General features: G+C 41.4%; 1 protein-coding gene across 3 annotated transcripts; it reads left to right on the forward strand.

Moving 5' to 3' along the window:
• The first annotated feature begins 8,821 nt into the window (after positions 1 to 8,821).
• On the forward strand, positions 8,822 to 18,302 carry LOC146369243 (uncharacterized). 3 transcript variants are annotated; one of them, XR_014797417.1, is made up of 3 exons: positions 8,822 to 9,236; positions 9,469 to 16,910; positions 17,143 to 18,300. XR_014797417.1 is itself a non-coding variant. In XM_084910731.1 (2 exons), exon 2 carries the CDS (start codon positions 10,355 to 10,357, stop codon positions 13,577 to 13,579), a length of 3,225 nt encoding a protein of 1,074 aa, XP_084766857.1. In that variant the 5' UTR covers positions 8,822 to 9,236; positions 9,469 to 10,354; the 3' UTR covers positions 13,580 to 18,302. The 3 variants fall into 3 exon arrangements, 1 of the variants encoding a protein (XP_084766857.1); XR_014797418.1 differs by having other exon boundaries at positions 8,822 to 16,910; XM_084910731.1 differs by having other exon boundaries at positions 9,469 to 18,302.
• The last annotated feature ends 766 nt before the right edge of the window (positions 18,303 to 19,068 follow it).

The raw sequence follows: 19,068 nt of genomic DNA on the forward strand, positions 1-19,068 counted from the left end.
CGTCGGAGCGCTTTTGAAAATATGTGGTGTCTTGATAAACTGAGCAGATATTTCAGGTTTACACAGCTACATTCTCACCTGAAAATATGTTAAACGTTTATTTTGTGACCCAGAAAGAATAATAAGCGTAATATTAAAACTAAGTAGCTGCCGCCATTGTTGGAAACTGAGCTGGGCTGCGCTATGAATTCTGGGACACAGCTTCTTCTTCTTCTTCTTCGGGGTTTAACGGCAGCTGGCATCCTTGTACATGCAGTGCTGCCATCTTCTGTTTCAGTCCGTTATTACGCTCTTAAATCCTACTACTTATTCCTGCGTCTTTTGTGATCTTACAAAGCTTAAAATGACGCGTCGACTATTAAATCAGTCGTCGACGATTTTGATAGTCGACGTAATCGTGACTAGTCGACTAATCGTGGCAGCCCTACTGTCAGTTCTGGTGAGACTCCATTCAGTAGTCTGGGAGATACGGCGCATAGTTCTTCTACTTCTAAGTTTGCTTCTTCATTATATTTTTCCTTGTTTTTTTTGTGGGACTTTATGTATTATTTATTTTTATGTATGAGCTGTTTATAAACTCGTGGGTCTGCATATATGCATTTTTAATGGGTTGTTCATTTGTTAAATATCTCTTTTAATATATTTATCAACCTCCTTAACCCCCAGAAAAGCCCTTTGAACCCATACATGTTATATTGGGCTATACAAATAATTGAAGTGGATTCATGTTTATTTTGAACTGTGAATCATAAAAAGGCACGGTACTAGAGTGCAAAGATAAAGAATGGAAATTCTGGAAAACAGCATAATAGATATCAGTCTTTTTAATTTTTATCTGGAAGAAAATTGTGCAGCCACTTCATTTAGTCACCTGATATGTGCATGTTGTTTTCATTTTTTTGTCAGTACAACCAGTGCAGTTGTAATGCTGGCCCATAAAGCAGTGAACTGATGCACTATTTTGGCAGCCTTCATTAAGAATATGGTGTAAAATGGTGTAAATGTTTAATTTAAAAATGTCTGCTAGTCAATATAATTCAAGAATCACAGTGCAAAAACTTATGGCCAGTGCATATGTAGATGCTCAGAGTAACTGGTATGCTCTGAGTCTCTTTGGCATTGTGTATTGGACTAAAGCAACTCATAGAATATTAATTAAATTCTCTCATAGATTCTTTTCTCCCAGTGAACTTTCCAGGGGCAGAGAAGTGTTTTAAAGGTGAGATGTGTTCTATGGTCAGCAGGGGGCACTGCAGTACTGTGCATTAACTCAAATCTCAACCTCTGCAAAAACTTTCACTGGTGCTCTGCAGAGTCATGGCCACTGAATGATATGACACTTTCATTCATATTTCACTCTAAGAACATTCAGCGATTACTCCCATCGTATAGCTTGGAGTAAAAGGATTCCAAGATCTGCACTCTCTTATCTTTCTGTAGATTATATCTGCTTTAACACCGTAGCATTTTACAGTCCAATTGGTGTTCTGTTTCAGACAATGCATTTTTGTTTTGAGTTGTCATTAGTGATAGATAAATGAATGAATGTATCTATCATAACCTTGAACACTCAGAATACACTATGGTTGTGTACTCAATGTAAAAAATAACATTATTGTAGTTCTGCTCTTCTTTGACAATGCAATGTTCAGTATAGACTTCCTGTTATTTTTTTTCTTACTTTAAAAAAAACAAACCAATATCTTTATGTAAATAAGATTTACATTTTCATTGTAGGTTATAGTCCCTTAACGTACTTAAAGAACCTGTTGAATGCATACTGTAGATACCATTTAACAGCTTTACAGTATTTGTAAGCATCCCTTGTGCAGCTGTAAAAGTTTAAATTCTGAAAAGAGGTGTCTTGTACCAACTCTGGATGTACTTACTTTAATATATTATAACTAGTTTAGTCAGAATGGCAGAAATAAGCCTCCTCCCAAGGGTGGCTGGGCTCTCCCTTGGAGAAAGGGTGAAGAGTTCAGTGATTCAGGAGGGACTCGGACTAGAGCTGCTACTCTCCCACCTCAAAAGGAGCCTGTTCAGATTTTTTTGGGCATCTGACTAGGATGCCTTCTGGACACCTCCTAGTGAAGGTATTCGGGGCATGTCCTACCGGGAAGAGGCTGCAGGGCAGACCCAGGACACGCTACAGAGATGATGTCTCTCGGCTGGCTTGGGATCGTCTTGGTGTGCCCCTAGATGAACTGGAGGAGGTGGCCAGTGTTACGTCCCCTGGCTAGTCTAGGGGGTGAAGGGACGAACATAAAGGTGGATAGTGAAGGAGGAGCCAAGATGGTAACTTTAAAAGGTTTATTTAATGCTGGTGATGAGATTTGGGTTCAGACTGAGGTATAACTTCAGGGGGAGCCAAGGCCAACATAACAAACAAAACATCCCTGATGTAAAAATAAAAGAAACTTACCTAACTCCAAAGAAAACAAAATATACAACCTATAACCATAAACTACCTAACAACACATAAACTGGAGAAAATGGGATGTCAAAACAAAAGGCAGCTCTCCCCTACAAGCAGTCTGAACATGAAAACAAAAATGCACATACAAGTCACAAAGGCATGCAAGCCTGCACAGGTATGGCAATCAAAATGACCAGAGGGCACAGAAACACAGCTCCACAGGCCTTAAGTAGTGCTCCGCTGATTAACAATTATCTGGACTCTGAGCAGCATCCAATCAGGACAGAGGAGGTGGAGCCTAGACAAAACAAAGAGTTAGTAGGGAGAAGAGACATCCTCCTGGGGGATGTAACACCAGGAAGAGAGAGAGTGCTGGGTTTTTCTGTTTAGACCCGGATAAGTGGTAGAAGATGAATTGATTGGTAGCTTAGTTAGTTTAATGTTAGCATATGAAGCAGCATAATTGCAGAAATCAAAATTAAATACACTTCTCAGGCCTTTTTAAAAAATGTTTTTTTCTTAGAACTGTCTTAAAGCCTACAAAGAATATGTAAACATTTCAAAGTGAACACAAGAAATCCAACAGGAGCAGTGGTTGTGTTGACAAACAAAAACGTGAAAAATTTTAGATGCATTTATACGGCATCAGTCATTTGCTTTGATGTTGCAGCCAAAGGTTTCCAGGTGATCACACAACTTCACAGTCCTCCTGTCATTGTTTGGCTCAGAGGTACAGTAGCTGCTCTAGGATTCCTTCTTGTAGTTCCGACTCCCTGGGGGAGCCGCTGAAGGATGTTGTCAGTGATGAATACTCTTTGTAATCTAACGGGATATTAGAGTGGAAGTGCTCAACATTCAGCTGGAGGGAAAGGGGAACAGAGGGAGAACATTTACACAATCTTATATACATGGAAACCATGAAGGGACTTGGTATTGATTATATGTTTTGACTCTGTTTTTCTGTTTTTGCTTTCTACATGTTTCAGTCTTACTTTAATCATCTACTCCTCCTCTTTCCTCCACCCTCCCTTCACTGTTTCTTGTACTATGTATTTTGATTACAAGAATTCATTTCAAAACAGAGTTGGTGCAAGTATTTGAAAAAGAGCAATTACTACTTTATATAACTTTGGAAGACATCAGGTGTGTTTTCACTACAAATAATCAAGTCAAGACTTTGCTTTTATTCTTCAGGCACAGCTTGTTGTTAGACGAAACTGGAGTATGGAGAAGATCATCATCAAGGCAAGAAAAACATAACAGGAAAAAACAAGCAGTAAATGTAAAGGCAAGAGGCTGAACGATCAGTAGACTGTCTCTCAAGTGTCTATTTCCTTCTCCCTTCACAATGTGTTCCCATGCTTAATTGGAAATGTAGTGTAGGTAATGAACCCATTTATAGACTCATTACAATATTCTGCGCTAGCAAAAGGTATTGTGCTGAGACACAGGACAAGAGCTGTGGAGAGGAGAGATTAGAATGGAAAGAAGTGAATACATGAAGGACATTCATAGATGGGAAAATATGAGACTAAATATTTTGACATTTAAAAAAAAAAAGAAAGAAGGGTATCTCACAGGTGTACTTTTGTGTCTTTGCGCGTCCTGATTGTTGTGATCAAGATAATTGGGAACCTGTCACCTTGTGTTGTACAGTGAATACTTGCTGAGAAACATGGAGATATAGCCATGTTGCCCCATGTCATACAAACTCAGTTTTTTGGATTGCAAGATTCAACACCACGACAAAAATCATAACTTTTAGAGCAGGTCAGCCTTATAGCAGTAACTGGTAGCGATCAGAAAAGGTGAAATCGATGAGAAAAAGAGAAGAAATATGCACGATAAGATGCAAGGGTTTATCTCCACTTCTCACTCTGTGCTATACTTGGCTTAGTTTGCTCTTGCTGGGAGTTACAAGGTCAGATTATCAACACTGTCATCTTTTATCATCAGTATTCCAGCACCTATGCTGGTTGGATCCTGACTAGCCAAAAAAACATGTCTAGGAGAAAGTAATGGGGACAGAAGGGTACACGTATAATAAAAAAAAAAAAATGTTTGCGCATTCATTCATAGCTTATTTTAGTAAATACTATCTCACAATCTTTGTGATACCTCTCATCACATTTGCATCATCACAAGAGTATACTAAACTTTACTGTTATGTTTCATCCCAGCCAGCTAAATTTTCACATAAGTGCTCACTAAGCCTCAGCGTAGTTGAAATTCTGTTTGCACAATGTTTGAGAAAATTCTATTAGTTACAAGCTGTGTACTAGAACCACGACCTTAACTCGTGATGATGAAGATGAAATACAAAGCAGAGTAATGGATTCACCTGCCATTTCCTGTTTTAAATCAAATAACCCATGGTTAAATGCTTGGGAGAAGTGCATATTTTGATGCCAGCGACTCACTCTGTCATACTTAATGGCACAATGTTTTCTCTTTGACTTAATGAGCTTCATTAAGGTCTGACTCACTAGTCTTCTGAATTTTGTTTTTTTTCTTCCCCCCTCTTATGCTAATTCAGTAACAGGAATTGCTGTTTTCATGCTGGGTAAAGTGCTACAGTGCACATCACTTCTTTGCTGATCTCTTACTTGACCTGTTGTCTACATAGTGCGTCTTGTCCATGTGCAGGGTTATGAGTACACCCATTATTCAGTAGCTTGTAGAACCACCTTTAGCAACAATAACTCAACGTAATGGTTTTCCATATAACTTTATCAGTCTCACACATCATTGTGGAGAAATTTTGGCCCACTCCTTTCCATATTTATTAAGTTATTTGAAGCTTGGCATTGACTTATGCACAGCTCTCTTAATGTCCCACTACTGCATTTAATCAGGTCTGGACTTTGACTTGGCCATTGCAAGTGGGATCATTGGGATCATTCTGCTGTTGCAGTATAGTTATCCATTAACCCACTTAAATGTGTGATTGTACAGAATTTTTTTTTTAATAGTAACATTTTGTGTGTGTGTGTGTGTGTGTGTGTGTGTGTGTCTAAAAACACCCAATCCACATGCATTATATTTATTTACCGATGAAACACTAAGAAGAATGGGCTGGGGTATTGTCATGTGATTATAAGGCCAACTGGACAGTTACCAGTGTCAAACCTAGGAATGTTTGGTACTTTTCAAATACTTTAGTTCTTTCATAGTGTATGTTTGTAACACTGGATGAGAAAAACTCAAATCATCATCCTGAATTTGCACTCTATCAAACATATCTAGATTTGACATTGGCAACCCCCCATTTTGGCCTTATATCACATAACCATATGGCCAACCCATCCTTGTTGGTGCTTCATTGGTGGATAAATGTACTGCATGCAGACAATTGAATGGTTTTAAAGAAAAAAAGTTGTGCAATTTTCTTTTTTTCCGTGCAATTGGAATGGATTAGTGGATAGGCATACTCTGTCTTCTATTTATAGTGCCGTCTACAATATAGTTCTTGATGACCCTGATGAAGGCCGCAGGCCGAAATGCAATGCTTAATAATAAAGCAACCCTCCAAAAAAAGTCATATTAGTTTGATTGTTTTTTTTGTTGTACTGTCATGAACTTTAACATTTAACTTGCTAAATGAGGCCCATAGAGTCTGAGATGTAGCTTTGCTATATCTGGGCGATACTGAGGCATTTTGTTAACACACACTTGAATGCTGGCAAAACTTGTTCTTTTATAAAGGACATCAGGACATCAGATTAGCAGCAACTAGCTGCTACCTACCCCCTTATTTCTATGGAAGCAGTGAGGGTGTATTTAGTTTTTCATACAACTGCACAGATTCCTGTGAAACTTTCTTTTCATGACTATATATCAAATCTATATATCTTTTTATTTATTTATTTATTTTACATTCAAGCCTTCACACCGCAACCACTGCAACATCAAGAATCCGAGATGCTGATTCATTTAAAGCTGGAGGACAAACAGCTGACGAGGTATGAAAAGTAACTCTGTTTTTAAAGGCCAGCCACTTTGACTGTTTGTATATGTGTGTGTACTTGTGCTGTCCTTGCTCTAATTGACCAGCTGTGGCTACGTGTTCGGCCTCCTTAAAACCCCCATTGATCCCACAGCCGTTTCACAACAGGCCTTATTGCTTTGCTTGTGTCCTCTGTTTCAGGCGTCTGCAACACCCCTGAAAAGGAGTACAGGAAATAGTGGGGACTGAGCAAGTGAGTGTGCAAGAACTGTGGTGTTTGAAGTGGAGGGGTAGTAATGAAACTGTACATTAGGATGGATATTCTAGAAGATCGGTGTGTTTTGCCACTTTATGGTTTCCAAATCCTATTCATTGAGTCAATGAAAACTACGATACGGCATGCAGGAGTCGATAAATTGATATCTGCATAAATGAGTTAGTAAAGATTTCTGATGACATAGGCAGTGTGCAGAGAAACATCCCACATTTGCAGTTATTAAAATATAAATCTTTTCTTGAATGTCAAATTCAGTGACAGTAATTTAGTCTAAGTGGAGTACATTAACGTATTCTCATTCAAAATATATAATTGCAGGGCTAAATGGGTGTTAAGTATTCTGAAATGCATGCCGTGTAACCTCAAGGTCTGGGTCTGGCTTGGCCAAGAACCATTCGTCACCCCTTTGCTTTCTTCTCCCGTGTGCCTTATAAAAGCAAAAACCTTTAAAAACAAATAGAATTGTAATTGCTTTTAGCTGTGGGCTAAGGTCAAAGAATGTGCTACTCTCAAACTTGGCTGGCTTTGATTGCAAGCTTAAGCACATTTTCAAGGAGAGAAACTTGGAAAAGTCTTGGTTAACAGAATTCCATCTGTTTTATAGTCGATACAACAATGGAGATCTGCCAAACACCGCACACCTCACTCTGTAATGTTATACAAACTTTGACCTTTCTCCCTCCAGGACTGTTCTCGGGGGTTGTGGGCCAGGGTCAAGGCCATTAAAGCTGGCTTAATAAGCTGCTGAGGCCTCCATCTGCCCAGCCCCCTCCTACTGGTCCATGTGAGGCCTGAAGGTTCAGAGTCAGCAAAGCTAGAATCTGGTCCTGTCAGCAACCTTCAGAGATGGTTTGAACAGTATGTCTCGATGGTAGTCTGTCTTTATTTTCAGCATGAATGATACTTGCTGATACATGCTGATCCCTCTTAATGTGCAGTCATACTCATGAAGCAAGATTTTTTGGCATACTTGCATGAATCCTCAGATTTTTAATATTCTTTGAATATTAGCACATTTGGCACTTTCTTACTGGCATTTTCGAAGCAACTGCCACTGATAAGTGTAGACAGCACAGGAAGCTGAAGGAAATGGCACATGCATCAGACTGATACTAAAAAGAGAATAATAATTGCTGAAGAACTGCTAAAAAATGTTGCACACTGCCTACAAGCATATCAGCGCTTGCATGGACCCATAATTTGATATGGTATATTACCATTACTATGGAGTTTTATCTGCTCTGATAATGGTTGATTTCACACTGAACAGAGAATATTTTGCAAATTGTTCTTATCAATTTCATCACTTTTTGGGGATCCAAACATGTAAAATTGATATTTTACCATCCTGTGTCGGTAAAAGAGTTTTTTTTTTTTTTTTTTTTTTGTATGGATTAATGTTTAACGTTTGAGTTTTTGAATCTGCTTTTCAAACCGCTGGCCTATTTGCGGGGTTATACATACCAGCCACCAAGATCAAATACAGTTCTTTTAACCGTGTCATCATTATTTTAGTTTTACTTTTGTCTTGTGGCTTTAGGATTGTTTATGTCCCTATATTTTCTAGTCAGAAGAGCATGAAAATAATAGAGCAGTGCAATTGCTGTGGTATAGAGTTATAGGTGTAGACTTGTTTCTTTTGACTAGGTTTGGTTGTGTGTGTGCGTGTATGCGAGAATGTGGCACATCAATGGTCCAATCAATGACCACATCACCACCACAAGTCTTTTTGTACTTGTTTTATGGTACACTTTGTGTTAGTTTCCATAAATGTTTGTTATACGTAAAGGAGATTAAAAGCAAGATTAGCCCACAGACAGGTTGTTGGTGATACTTTCCCCTAGTGACAGTAAACAGCTGCAACATATAGACAGTAGCCTAATTAAAAGCGGGTCTTTACTCTCCTCTGTCACTATGTACTTACTTAAGATGGAGTTATTGTGAATTCAGTCTTTTTTAAATGCTGTGAGGGAACAACATTAAATTAAAAAAAACAACAACAACAACAAAAAAACCAACATCTATTTTGAGTCAAAGATGAACTGATTTAATTTTGGTAGTCAAAGGTCAAGGTTACTGTGACCTCTCAAAATTTATTGTTTTTCCCATAACTCAATGTAGCCCTGTCTGAAATTATTCAGGCTTGCAGTATAAAGAAAAAAGTCTGTTATAAAAAAATGGTTAAAATATAAATAGTTGATAAAAGGTTTAAAAATCATATGCTTTGGTACAAATGTATTTCATTTACAGTTAAGAGTCCAATAATTAAAAGGGTTCCATGATTTAGAGTTCATTTTCTGTGCAGAATAAATATGTTGGGGTGTAACCTAAGTTTATTTACCCATCTAATGTCAGTTATCTCAATGTTATATTGTCATTGGTTGTTGTGCTGACGAGCCAGTCAATGTCATTCTTCTCTGCTATGGGGGCGGGACGAGTGGTAAGGTTTGTGTGAATCTGTGGGAGCGGACACAGAAGCTAAGTCCGAAGAGAGAGATGTCGTAAGGCAAACGTGGTGTGGATTTTGCATCTAAGTGTATCATTGAGGTCGACTACCCGTGGTCCTGATATTACTTATTTGTGATCTGCAAGAGGTAAATGAGACTGTGTGCCTTGACATTTGTACTGTAACTATTCGTTATAGTGATAAAATAGCGTGATATGTGATGCTAACTAGCGGCTTGCTAACTAGCGCAGCTTACCGCGTTATGTGCTGTGATGCCATGCTGTATGTTTAGCTCTGTGATTTTCAGTCAAAGCATGCTAATGCTAAATCGTTATGTGATAGCATTTGGTATTGTAGCTCAAGTGTTTTAATATGTTTAGAAGCCGAGGGACGCTCTGAAAGGAGAGGGAGAGAGAGGTTTCTACCCGGATGGACCCTGCTGTTTTCTCACCCCTGACTGTCTTCACTACTGGTGAACTAACTGCCCGTTTCTGATTGCCCCACTAACAAACTCATTGGACTCGTGAGTACTAACTGGAACTAAAGTGCACGTATTTTGTTTATTGCTCAGTTTGAGTGAAGCGGCCATCAGTTTTAGGCCTCACCGCACCCGAACTTCGAATCAGGCCTGCAACAAGCACCGTGCCACAGGTGTAGTGTGGACAGGTTAAAGTGTGTGTGTGTGTGTGTGTGTGTGGGCCCACTGTTACAAATTTGGTTTTGGTGTGTAGCTGTAATCTAAGTTATTATCAAAGGTTGAAATTAATCCCTTTTAAAGGTGTGAGCTGTTGTAACGGAAATAACAGTTGGCACATAAGAATAAGGGTTATTTTGTTTTGATAATCTTTTATTTATAATCCATGTAGTCACATTTACAGTATTTTTGTTTGTTTATTTGAATTCAATTCATTTAATAAAAGTAACTGTTTATTTTATTCTTTTTGTCTAAATAAATACCCGGTGAGGGATTTAATTTGTATAAAATACAGTTGTGGTGGTCCTTATTAATTCGATTAGAGGGTATCAAGTATCATTATTAGTAGCACTACGAACCCTGGCCCAGTCTCATTGTACTATATACTCTAGCTTTACCATAGCTACGTGGGACCTGGGTTACATAAATGGAGGCACCGCTGGGATTGTCAACTAAAGTAAACTAAATTTATTTTTGGACCAAGAGGAAAACAAGTCGACCCCACAACTGTTAAAGTGTTAAAGTAGTCAAACGTGCAACAAAAAAAAAAAAAAAAAAAAGACCAGCTAGCAATGATGACACAACAAATGAGCAGACCATCACAACTTGAGTTGGTCAACTGGTGCAAAGGGGAATCAATAGATTTGAAACATGCTCTACTATTGTATGGGGTACCGGAAGGTGTTTCGAGAGATGAAATAGAAGAAACAGCAGGGACTATCAAAGCTTTGGGAAAAGTAGTAGTTAAGGGAAAAATGTTTAACTCTCAACTTCAGTCATTAATGGTGTTGTGTGAGTGTCGTGAGGAGATAAACCCCATGACAATCCCCCCAGAGATAATGCCAATAAGTGGTGGAAGTGGCTGGAAAGCAGTGCACTACATTGAACCTCAGCCAGATGACTTTGAGGGGAAGTTACTGACTTTTCTGCAGAATGAAGGGGAAACCTTAGAGGATATCCAAGGGTTACGCACCCACGGAGGGGAAGTGGATGGTAATTCTGAAGCCATCATCCGTGCAGTAGGTGAGTTAATAGTCAGAACAAACAAACAGCCTGAAAGCCATCCATATAGACGTCTAAGGACATTTTCCGGGGTCATTCCCACCCCAGCTGGGGAAGAAGTCTTGGATATCTGGTTGGAGCAAGCGACACTTCTAGTAGATGAAGGTGAGTGCTCCGATAAAGAAAAACGTAGACGCATACTGGAAAGTCTCAAAGGGCCTGCCTTGAAGATCATTCAGGCCGTGCGTCTGACTCAACCTGATGCTAGTTCCCAGGATTACATAGAGGCCATAGAGACCATTTTCGGCAGAGTAGAGTCCGCAGAGGAGCTCTACCTGTCGTTCAGAGCCCTTCACCAACAGCCTGGTGAGCACCTGTCTGAGTTTCTGCGAAGATTAGAGAGGTCTCTTGTTAAAGTAGTCCAGGGAGGTGGCTTACCAGTTAGCACTGCTAACAAAGCTCGGTTAGAGCAGTTAGTTAAAGGATCCACTTCTGAGCTTATGTTGCTTCAGTTGAAAATAAGGGAGCGAATGGAAAATCCTCCCTCATTCCTGAACTTGTTAAGAGAGGTGATGGAAGAGGAAGGCCGCCAAGCAGCCAAACAAAGCCAGACCACATCTAAGTGTCACCAAAGGGTTCGCACAGTTCAGGTGGAAAAAGAGAGAGAGTCTGAAGCGGTCACTCAGAGTGAACTGCAAGCTCAGATTCAAGAGTTGAGAGCACAGTTAGAGGAAAGAAACCACTCAGGAATTCAACCACTGTCTGATTGCACTTTCAAACCCTCAACAGAGAAGCAAAAACAGAAAAGTGATTCGCAGAGTGAAATACGGTCACTCAGAAAGCAAGTGAAAGCACTAGAACATAAAATGAGTGTGATGGCGGTGAAGTCTACAAGTGACCTTCCACAAGAACACTCAACTCAGTCTCGCAGACACAAAGCAGCTTCTTGCCCCAAGCCTGCTTCTTTCAAAGCATCATCTTCTAGAGAGAGTGATGAATATTTCTGCTATAAGTGTGGAGAAAATGGTCACATAGCTACAAGGTGCACTGCACCTGAGAACCCGCAGAAAGTCATAAGAAAACTCATACGATTAGTACGAGGAGTATCTGGTCCTAACAAGGAGGACCCAAATCCTACAGGAGAAGAGCAATGCGTTGCTCGGACCAACAAGGTTGAAGTCCCAGAAACTGACACAGGCCTGCCTGAGGGTCTTGTAGGCCCGTCATTTATTCACACAGTCAAAGTCAATGATGTGGCCTGTGATGCTCTTATTGATAGTGGGTCTAATGTGACTATTATCTTTGAAAGCTGGTATAACCAACACTTGGCAGATGTCCCCATAAAACCTCTCTCTCGCTTGGGACTCTGGGGACTTGCTGACACAGAGTATCCCTATAAAGGCTATGTTGTAGTAGAGATGGAGTTTACCAAGGAGATCACTGGTGTCTCCGGGCGAGTAGAAGTGCTCGCATTGATTTGTCCTGACCCGAAAAACCAGCAACAAACCCCCATGTTGGTGGGCACCAATACGTCTCTGTTCCGCCGCCTATGGGACTTGGTGCAAATGAAAGGTGACCAGAACACAGCTCATTCCATGAGAATTCAGTCAGTGTATGCCCCCATTAGGGCACAGGAGCAACTGCCAAAAACTGATGTGCTGGGACAGATAAAATGGAAAGGGCCCTGCCCTCTCTCTATCGCCCCAGGAGCAAATTGCTATGCCACCTGCAAAGTAGACAGGCACAGTGCCCCCTCCAAAGACCTTATCTTGATTGATGCACCCTCTACCCAGTTACTCCCTGCCGGCGTGCTGGTACAGCCAGGTGTGCTCTCAGATGCTGGCATAGACTGCAATAGCTTGAATGTACTCCTCCAAAATGAGTCCACCAAGACAGTCTCCATACCAGTGGGATCTGTCATTGCTGAAATGTTTGCCGTGGATACAGTCACCCCAGTCCAACCCTCTGACCTTGCCACTGAGAAAATTGATCCAAACCTCTTCGATTTTGGGGACTCCCCTATCCCCGAGGAGTGGAAAAGTAGACTTCGGCAGAAGTTAGCTGAGAGGAGAAATGTCTTCTCAATGCATGAGTGGGACGTTGGCTTGGCTAAAGGGGTTGAACACCACATTCGTCTACATGACCCTAGACCTTTCAGGGAGAGGTCAAGGAGACTAGCCCCAGCCGATATAGATGATGTGAGGCGACACATACAGCAGCTGTTGGCTGCTGGCATTATAACAGAGTCCCGTAGCCCATATGCCTCCCCAATTGTTGTTGTGCGGAAAAAGAATGGGGCTATAAGAATCTGTATTGATTACAGAACACTGAACAACCGTACTACACCTGATCAGTATACAATGCCACGCATTGATGAAGCCTTGGACTCCTTGTCAGGCAGCCGATGGTTCTCAGTCCTAGATCTGCGTAGTGGCTACTATCAGATAGAAATGGCTGAGGAGGACAAGGAAAAGACGGCATTTATTTGCCCCCTGGGCTTCTATCAATTTGAGCGCATGCCACAAGGGATCACTGGAGCTCCTGCAACGTTCCAACGCTTAATGGAAAAGGCTGTTGGGGACATGCATCTTCTGGAAGCCCTTGTGTACTTGGACGACATCATTGTCTTTGGCAGAACGCTTGAAGAGCATGAGCAACGCCTCTTCAAGGTGTTGGACAGACTAGAGGAGATTGGTTTGAAAGTCTCCATTGACAAATGCCAATTCTGTCGTCCTCAAGTATGTGGGTCACATTGTATCCACCAATGGAATAGCCACCGATCCAGTGAAGGTTGAGGTGGTGAAACACTGGAAAGTGCCCACTCACTTGAAACCTCTCAAGTCTTTCCTCGGATTTTGTGGTTACTATCGGAGGTTCATAGCTAACTACTCCGCCATTATCCGTCCTTTGTCAGAACTCACCAAGGGTTATGCACCCACTTGGAAAGACCCCAAAGCCAAGAAGAGTGTAGACCCAAACCAAACCTATTTTAAAGCATCCGAGCCGTTTGCGGAACGATGGACTCCAGCCTGCCAGGCTGCTTTTGAACAGATCCGTGAATGTCTGATCAATGCTCCAGTATTGGCATTCGCTGACCCCACCAAGACATACATTTTGCATGTGGACGCCAGCATGAATGGTTTAGGTGCTGTCTTGAACCAAGAACACCCTGAGGGCCTAAGGCCGGTAGCTTTCGCAAGTCGAAAGCTCAAAGACTCAGAACGTAACTATCCAGTTCATCAACTGGAATTCTTGGCATTAAAGTGGGCCGTCGTGGATAAATTTCACGACTACCTGTATGGTGCCAAGTTCATTGTCAGGACTGACAATAATCCCTTAACGTATGTATTGACCTCGGCTAAGCTCAGTGCTGTAGGGCATCGCTGGCTCGCTGCCCTCGCCACGTATGATGTCACCATACAGTACCGCCCTGGGCGCCACAACATTGATGCTGACTTGCTGTCCCGACAGTATGCCCAAGAGGAAGTTGGAGAATGGACTTCCATCCCGCCTGCTGGCATTAAAGCTCTCTGTAAACGAGCCTGCATCAGGGAAGGAGCAGTTGTACCTGACAGATTGGTGGATCAACTTGGTGCTCCTGCCTCTGCAGTACCAGAAGCCTATGCATTTCCTGTGAATCTCAGCGTAAACATCCTTGATCAGCTGAGTCCGAAAGACATTGAAACATCACAAGATATGGACCCTACATTGGGCCATTGAAGAAAGCCATCAAGAGCAATAAAGGGTTTGCTCGCTCTAAAACTGACTCGCCAGAGACTGTGATGCTCCTCCGTGAAAGTCGCAAATTGGAGTTGAGTGATGGATTACTCTACCGAGTAAAAGAAAAAATGTGTGGAAAACAAAGCCGGCAGCTTGTCTTGCCAGCAAGATACAGGTCTATGGTGTTAAGGTCTGTGCATGATGAGTGTGGGCACATGGGAGCAGAGCGAACAACAGAACTGATTAAAGAGAGGTTTTACTGGCCTCGTATGGCAGCTGAGATTGAGCAGTACATTCGCACTTGTGGGAGGTGCATCTCCAGGAAGACGCTCCCTCAGCGTGCCTCGCCCTTGAATCAGATAACAAGCAATGGCCCTCTAGACTTGGTCTGCATTGATTTCTTACAGATAGAGCCCGATTCTAAAGGTGTTGCAAATGTGTTAGTTGTGACAGATCACTATACGCGTTATGCACAGGCATTTCCTACCAAAGATCAAAGAGCCATTACCGTTGCAAGAGTCCTGTGGGAGAAGTACTTTGTGCACTACGGTCTACCGGCACGAATACACTCTGATCAGGGCAGAGACTTTGAGAGTCGACTGATTAAAGAGCTTTTGTCCATGTTGGGGATTCGGAAGTCACGAACGTCTCCCTACCACCCGCAAGGTGATGCGCAACCGGAAAGATTCAACAGAACCCTTCTAGCAATGCTCGGTACCATGGACACTGCAAAGAAACGGTGTTGGAGCCAGCATATCACCCACCTGGTACACGCGTACAATTGTACAAGGAGTGATGCCACAGGGTACTCACCTTATTATCTCATGTTCGGGAGAGAAGCTAGACTGCCCATCGACGTCTGCTTTGGAATCTCGCCAAATGGTGAAAGTGAGTCCTCCTACCAACAGTATGTTTCACGGATGAGAAAAGAGTTGCAGGACGCATACAAACTCGCATCAAATGCAGCTACAAAAAATCATCTGAAGAACAAAGCACACTATGACCAACACGTGAGAGATCTGCCTTTGGAGAAGGGAGACAGGGTTCTCATTCAGAATGTTGGAATAAAAGGCAAGCATAAACTGCAGGATCGTTGGAAATCTACACCGTATGTTGTAGTGGAGAAGTTGCCTAACCTGCCTGTTTATAAGGTAAAACCAGAACATGGTCCAGGTGTACTCAAAACTCTCCATCGAGACCACCTGTTGCCCATTGGTTATATGGTCAGGATGCCTAATCCATCGGAAGACACAGGACACATTAGGAGACCCGTAACCAGAGCACATCGTGCCCAGAAAAGTCAAGCAGTTAAACCGCCTGATCCAGTTGAAGAAAGTGACACAGCATCATCAGATGAAATGTTTGAAGCTGTCCATAATCCTCAAAGTTTTGGCGTGCAAGAGGTCAGGAGACAACTGGCAACGCCACATCAGACTTCGGAAGAGGATGACACTTCTGAGGAGGAACACTTTGAAGCAGCAGAAAGTCAACCAGTAGGAGAAAGTGAAAGTGAAAACTCATCTGGAGATGATACACCTACTATGCTGGAATATGATGCTCAAGAGACAAATGAGTCTATGGGAGAGCAAGTTCACCCTTTTCAAACAGAACCCGAAGTGACAATTCTCATAGAGGTACAAGAAATGAGAGTGAACAGTTCTCCACATCCCGAAAATCCCTGAGAAAACCAAAACCACCCATGAGATTGACCTATGAAAAGCCAGGTCACCCATCTTGTGAGCCTGTTACCATCATGCACCATGGTATGGTCATTCAACTAAAATTGAACCCTCCAGACATCAGCGAACCAAAGGAACGTTCTAAGACATCGAAGAAGTTCTTAGGGAGTGAGGAAGACCATCACCCTGTAAAGCTAAAGAGAAGTCAAAGGTGTGATGAGGACATCTACACGGTTAGAAGGGGGAGGGTGTAGCCCTGTCTGAAATTATTCAGGCTTGCAGTATAAAGAAAAAAGTCTGTTATAAAAAAATGGTTAAAATATAAATAGTTGATAAAAGGTTTAAAAATCATATGCTTTGGTACAAATGTATTTCATTTACAGTTAAGAGTCCAATAATTAAAAGGGTTCCATGATTTAGAGTTCATTTTCTGTGCAGAATAAATATGTTGGGGTGTAACCTAAGTTTATTTACCCATCTAATGTCAGTTATCTCAATGTTGTATTGTCATTGGTTGTTGTGCTGACGAGCCAGTCAATGTCATTCTTCTCTGCTATGGGGGCGGGACGAGTGGTAAGGTTTGTGTGAATCTGTGGGAGCGGACACAGAAGCTAAGTCCGAAGAGAGAGATGTCGTAAGGCAAACGTGGTGTGGATTTTGCATCTAAGTGTATCATTGAGGTCGACTACCCGTGGTCCTGATATTACTTATTTGTGATCTGCAAGAGGTAAATGAGACTGTGTGCCTTGACATTTGTACTGTAACTATTCGTTATAGTGATAAAATAGCGTGATATGTGATGCTAACTAGCGGCTTGCTAACTAGCGCAGCTTACCGCGTTATGTGCTGTGATGCCATGCTGTATGTTTAGCTCTGTGATTTTCAGTCAAAGCATGCTAATGCTAAATCGTTATGTGATAGCATTTGGTATTGTAGCTCAAGTGTTTTAATATGTTTAGAAGCCGAGGGACGCTCTGAAAGGAGAGGGAGAGAGAGGTTTCTACCCGGATGGACCCTGCTGTTTTCTCACCCCTGACTGTCTTCACTACTGGTGAACTAACTGCCCGTTTCTGATTGCCCCACTAACAAACTCATTGGACTCGTGAGTACTAACTGGAACTAAAGTGCACGTATTTTGTTTATTGCTCAGTTTGAGTGAAGCGGCCATCAGTTTTAGGCCTCACCGCACCCGAACTTCGAATCAGGCCTGCAACAAGCACCGTGCCACAGGTGTAGTGTGGACAGGTTAAAGTGTGTGTGTGTGTGTGTGTGTGTGTGGGCCCACTGTTACAAATTTGGTTTTGGTGTGTAGCTGTAATCTAAGTTATTATCAAAGGTTGAAATTAATCCCTTTTAAAGGTGTGAGCTGTTGTAACGGAAATAACAGTTGGCACATAAGAATAAGGGTTATTTTGTTTTGATAATCTTTTATTTATAATCCATGTAGTCACATTTACAGTATTTTTGTTTGTTTATTTGAATTCAATTCATTTAATAAAAGTAACTGTTTATTTTATTCATTTCTTTTTGTCTAAATAAATACCCGGTGAGGGATTTAATTTGTATAAAATACAGTTGTGGTGGTCCTTATTAATTCAATTAGAGGGTATCAAGTATCATTATTAGTAGCACTACGAACCCTGGCCCAGTCTCATTGTACTATATACTCTAGCTTTACCATAGCTACGTGGGACCTGGGTTACATCAAGAATTCATACATTCAGTTTTGACTGAATTTCACACCACTGTGTAATAGGATAACGTGATGAACTGGTAACATTTTATAAGCAAAAGGTCATTGGCCTACATTGCTGTGATATGATTGTGTTCTGCAAAAATACCTGTCTAGTTATAATTCAGCACCATGAGTCACAGAACTGAAGGGGAGATGGTGACTATATTTCAGTTTTGATGCTCATTTAGTGACACTACTTTGGGTGCACTCCTATTTAATGTCTTCACTGCATACGTTATTCTGAAGAGTCGATGTAATGAGAACATACCACATATAGCGCTTTATAGACATACTGCTTTGTTACCACCGTCTGTTTAAAGAGGTGCTGTGTGTCACTCGTTTTCTGAAAGTACTTGATAGAAAATTAGGAATGTAAATGACAAACTCTAATACACCGATCCCCTTTGTACATGTTTAGTACTGCAGTTTGTTCTACAGTGTCTTACTCTTGTGAGTCAATGCATTTTTAATGTGGACTTATTTTCAACTGAATAATTTAGTGCTTGGTCAGCAACAGGGGTGATCCAGAATCCATCTGGTGGGGTAGAAAGAGCATGAGGGGAAAATCCAGATGCAGAAGTTTGAATGGGCCTGAAAATGCATACTGGAGCACAGCGTACATGGGTCATGTCTATAGGAGGACAATGTTTGTAGAATTAGATTTTTTTTTTTTTTTTTTTTTTTATGGTTTTGTCTGCTAGTAGATGCTGTGCTATAGTGGTGCTCTTAGCAGAGAGCTGTTAACCGCTTAAAACGTAGTGATTTGTTTTTAGGCAAACTGAACTTTCCTTAAAAAATTTTCTTTGGTCTATTATTATATTGTTGTAACAATGCTTCTTGGCAATAAATCATATACCATTGCAAAGCCTGTTTATTTCCCCATAACTAGTGCCACATTTCTAAGGAAAATTCCTGTTGTTTTGAGATTCTGGTACCCCAGGTGCTGACAATCAGGTACCTGATTGGTGCTTAATTAGCAGCACCTGTCAGCATGGACACCTGCTACAGCGGTCAGTTGGTGTCTGCTCCATATTCGACTGATCTGGATAGGGCCCATGTCAAAGGGCAACTTCAAGCTGGTGTTCAAGTTGTAGCATTATTTATCTACAAATTGAAGGCCACGTTCAGTATAACAGGGGACGTCAAAGAC

This window comes from Perissodus microlepis, chromosome 17 (genome assembly GCF_051167445.1).
Source record: "Perissodus microlepis isolate ML-2025 ecotype Zambia chromosome 17, ASM5116744v1, whole genome shotgun sequence".
Taxonomy (NCBI): domain Eukaryota; kingdom Metazoa; phylum Chordata; class Actinopteri; order Cichliformes; family Cichlidae; genus Perissodus; species Perissodus microlepis.